Raw genomic sequence first — 3,893 nt, 5'->3', positions numbered from 1 at the left:
TCTAACATTTGAGTGCATTAGTCAAGATATCTGTTGATTCTTCAGCTACTGAATTTATACCTAGTGGAATTAACTGAACCTTAGCCTTCTTTGAAAGTTCATGGGTCAAGAATTCCTAGAAGCCTTCAGTGTTGTCTTTGTTCTGGTATAGAGAGAAGGTGAATTATGTATCACTATGGCACTTTCTCTGATAAAATGAAACACCCTTACTCATGATTCTAGATAGATTTCAGACAGTGATGAAGGATGAGATAGGTTCCATTTAAACTAGAGTACACCTATAGCAAAGGCTTTTCAGCATAGCCCAATTTTCCTTTTATATTCACTACCTAAATTCTAGTTCTGTCTCTCTAGTTCTAAACTCTAGTTCTGAATATGTCCAAAGCTTAACCTACTTGGTTCTCAGAAGACTCTCAGGCCTCTTTTAGGCTTTTAGGTAGCTACAGAAAGCAGATTACATTCAAAGTCAATCAAGCCCTAGGCTACATGTCCTGGGGCCACCCCTAAAAAGAAATATCTTGTCCATACCAGTTCTATCTGTACCCACAGCCAGAAATTGATCTGGAAATGTGCCCAGGGCCTGGAGGACCTCAAAAGAGTCCCACCAAGCTTGACTACACCCATCAGGTTTGGCTGAGTGGGTGTGTTCTTTGCGGTGAGAGACACTTGAAAGGTACGTCAGGAAATATGTCATATTGTCATCACTATGACATTACAAGAATTACAATCATAGCTTACCTCGTTATATAGGCGGACAACCACATCTTTTGGCTCAGTCTCGGCTTGTTGGGAAGCAGTCAACTATGAGGCTCCATTATCTGCTATTTGCATTCCTCATCTTGTTCTTGGTCCCTGCTCCAGGTAAGATGGGTTGGGAAATAAGGGGTGGAAAGGGTTGAGACCGTGTAATTTAATCAGTTCTTCTCTGTTCCTGGTGAGCCTGAGATCAGGTGGATTAGTTGAGTGGAAACCAAACATTGCCAATGTTTCCTCCCGACAGCAATCATTAAAAGCATTAAGGCAGGCTTCCGAGTCTGCCCTATTCCACTCTTAAAAGACTAAATAGTGCCACAGACGCCAGCTCTCCACCCACCACATCACAGGAACACTCTTAATGAGACATGAGAAAGTTGATGTGAAATTTTAATTCTGATGGAAATGAACAGTTTAGCCTGATACCCAAACCCACAGATATCTATTCTAAATGGGCTTAGTGGCTGGAGGTAAAGAGACCACTAGGCTGCTTGAAAGGTACTAAGGACAATGGTGGCCCCCAATTCCTAGTTCTTAGAGCAGAGCTTAGAGACCAGGCTATTGTGTGCTCACAGCTGAGATGCAGCCCATAGAGACATTGTTTTCTGCTTAGACATCCTTTAACTTTACTTTTGATTTTATAAGAAAAGAGAAAAGAAACAGAAGTAAAAAGAAACTAATTCAGCAATGTCTAGTTTGCTGGATCCAATGTCTTTCTAACACTCTTTCTAAAATATTCCTTAATTTTTTTCCCCTTGTAGGGGATGGATTCATCGAGAAAACCCTCCGAAAGTTATTCTGCAGAGTAAGAGGTGGCCGGTGTGCTATGATCAGCTGCCTTACAAAAGAAGAACAAATAGGTAAATGTTCTCAGAAAGGTCGAAAATGCTGCAGAAAGAAGAAATAGAAGATCCAGATTCAGGCTGAGGATGTCATCATTGGGGGGAATCCTCTTGGGGTTGTATAAAAGTAAATCAAGTTAATATATATATTTTTTTCTTAAAAAAAACCTAGTAGTTTAATCCTTTTTAACATTTTGGTCATTGCCGTCATAAACAAATGCACAGCTAAGGAAGTCATCAGACTCAGTTTGATTTGAATGAAGCAGCAACTCTGGAGTGGTCTACACGATCCCCAACCTTATTTTCCAAGGGCCCAGGGCTTGAGGACGTGTGTGAGTGTGTGTGTGTGTGTGTGTCTGTCTGTCTGTCTGTGGGTGTGTCTACGTGTATGTGTGTCTGTGTCTGTGTGTGTCTCTGTGTGTATAACATGTATATAAATATGTGTATGTATGGAATGTACATCCACACATACATTTCATATTTGTACATTTTATACTCCATTGGAAGTGGAGCCGTTGCCTCTTGAAATACCCCTTTGTGTCTTACTGTAGATATTTTTATCTTTCCAGCCTTCTCCTCAGGATTGCATTTTCCTGAATCTAAAACATTAGTTCACCCCAAAAGTCAACCTTAAGCCCTTCTGAAAACTTTGCTCGGAGAAATGGGAACCTGGGGTTCTCTCTGCTTTCCCACTACTCGGGCCTTTACTATGCTGCTTCCTGCCTGATACACACTCCACCCACTCACTTCTCAACCCTAAAGTGCCCCTCGAGGGGCTGTCTCCTGGTCTCTTCTTCCTCAAAACAGAAAGCTTCCCAAATAGAAGCAGCTTTCCTTAGATGTGCCACAGGTTCTGACTCGAGTCCTCTACCTATGACTCTGCTTGGTTTCTGATCTGCAGACATTCATGCATTGCCACTATCCACATTGGATTGCATGATTCTTTAACAGCATGGCTTTTGTCTCCATTCCTGGACACTTAGTACCCTGACCATGGAACTGGTTTACAAGTGTAGTTTGAGTTGAAGGACATCCATATAGCTTACAGGTGCTTCATTTTATCTGGTGTTCTCTAGATGTTGATACAAAGTGATTCCAGTACACCCAGTTAGTGATCTCCTCTGACAGTAGCACCCAGTTAGAGGGATACACGACAAGGTAACCAGGCTCTCAGTTAGGGCAGAAGAGCCATCCTGTTGCACAATTTATGGAACTCCTCTTCCATCCAAAGGATGATGGGAAAGGTTGTTTCCAGACACTAAACAACAACCAGTGCAGACCGTGAGGGGTAGGGGGGAGAGTGAGAGAGAGAGAGAGAGAGAGAGAGAGAGAGAGAGAGAGAGAGAGAGAGAGAGAGAGAGAAGAGCAGGAACAGGAACAGGAGGAGGAGGAGGAGGTAGGGATGGAGGAAGAAAGGAAGGAAGAAAGGAAGGTAGGTAAGCAGGCAAGTCCATGAACACAGCACTTACTAACATGGGCAACTTCTAAGCCAAGGCACAGGGAGGTGGAGTCACAAGACCACAAGACTCAGCAGCTTTAAGCCACTGCGACAATTCAAATAGTACAATACACCCACAATTCCCTTTGGATGTGGGGAAAGGAGGGTAGGGCCTCAGATGGAGACAGTGCTTAAGAACTGCACCAGAGGGGTAGAGAGGACTTTAGTCCTGGGGTGGTTAGCGACAAAAGGACACTTGGGACAAAACATCACATGGCCAGAGGAATATGAAAACATCAGAAAGAACTGTGTAGACGTATCAGGAGTACATGGGCCTGGAAAATGGATTTCCACCAGCAAAGTGGAGAGAGCGGTCCACCTTCATAAAGTAGCACCGTGACACTGGTGAGCTCTCTGGCAAGGTTTCAGAAACATTTTTGAAAGACCGACAGAGAAAAACCCAAATCTGAGCCAGAATAAAGCCCAGCTTTCGTTTAAAGGAGATGGTAGAATCCATCCTCAACCACTCAAGTGTTCCAGTGTCCTAAATGTCATAGAAATGACCAGGCCGGGCGGTGGTGGCGCACGCCTTTAATCCCAGCACTCGGGAGGCAGAGCCAGGCAGATCTCTGTGAGTTCGAGGCCAGCCTGGACTACCAAGTGAGTCCCAGGAAAGGTGCAAAGCTACACAGAGAAACCCTGTCTCAAAAAAACAAAACAAAAAAAAAAAGAAAAAAAAAAAGAAAGAAAGAAATGACCAGACAGGCAGAGAAGTGTAAGAATACAGTGCACTATCAGAAGAAAGGCCATGCAGTCAGATGAACCCAGTGAAGTTGAGGATAGTAGAGTTAACCAGCAGA

General features: G+C 43.6%; 1 protein-coding gene across 1 annotated transcript; it reads left to right on the top strand.

The window, feature by feature from the left end:
• The first annotated feature begins 400 nt into the window (after nucleotides 1-400).
• Nucleotides 401-1,705, top strand: LOC131894652 (beta-defensin 14-like). Its single transcript, XM_059244960.1, has 2 exons — nucleotides 401-861; nucleotides 1,515-1,705. The coding sequence occupies exons 1-2, from the start codon at nucleotides 804-806 to the stop codon at nucleotides 1,658-1,660; spliced, it is 204 nt and encodes a 67-aa protein (XP_059100943.1). The 5' UTR covers nucleotides 401-803; the 3' UTR covers nucleotides 1,661-1,705.
• The last annotated feature ends 2,188 nt before the right edge of the window (nucleotides 1,706-3,893 follow it).

This window comes from Peromyscus eremicus, chromosome 17 (assembly GCF_949786415.1).
Source record: "Peromyscus eremicus chromosome 17, PerEre_H2_v1, whole genome shotgun sequence".
Taxonomy (NCBI): Eukaryota; Metazoa; Chordata; class Mammalia; order Rodentia; family Cricetidae; genus Peromyscus; species Peromyscus eremicus.
Note: the sequence above shows the minus strand (reverse complement) of the source record. Positions and strands in the feature narration are given on the sequence as shown.

Coding starts and splice junctions, on each gene's coding strand:
- LOC131894652 (XM_059244960.1), top strand. CDS start 804: ATGAGGCTCCATTATCTGCTATTTGCATTCCTCATCTTGTTCTTGGTC. Junction 862..1,514: donor GTTCTTGGTCCCTGCTCCAG/GTAAGATGGGTT, acceptor TTCCCCTTGTAG/GGGATGGATTCATCGAGAAA.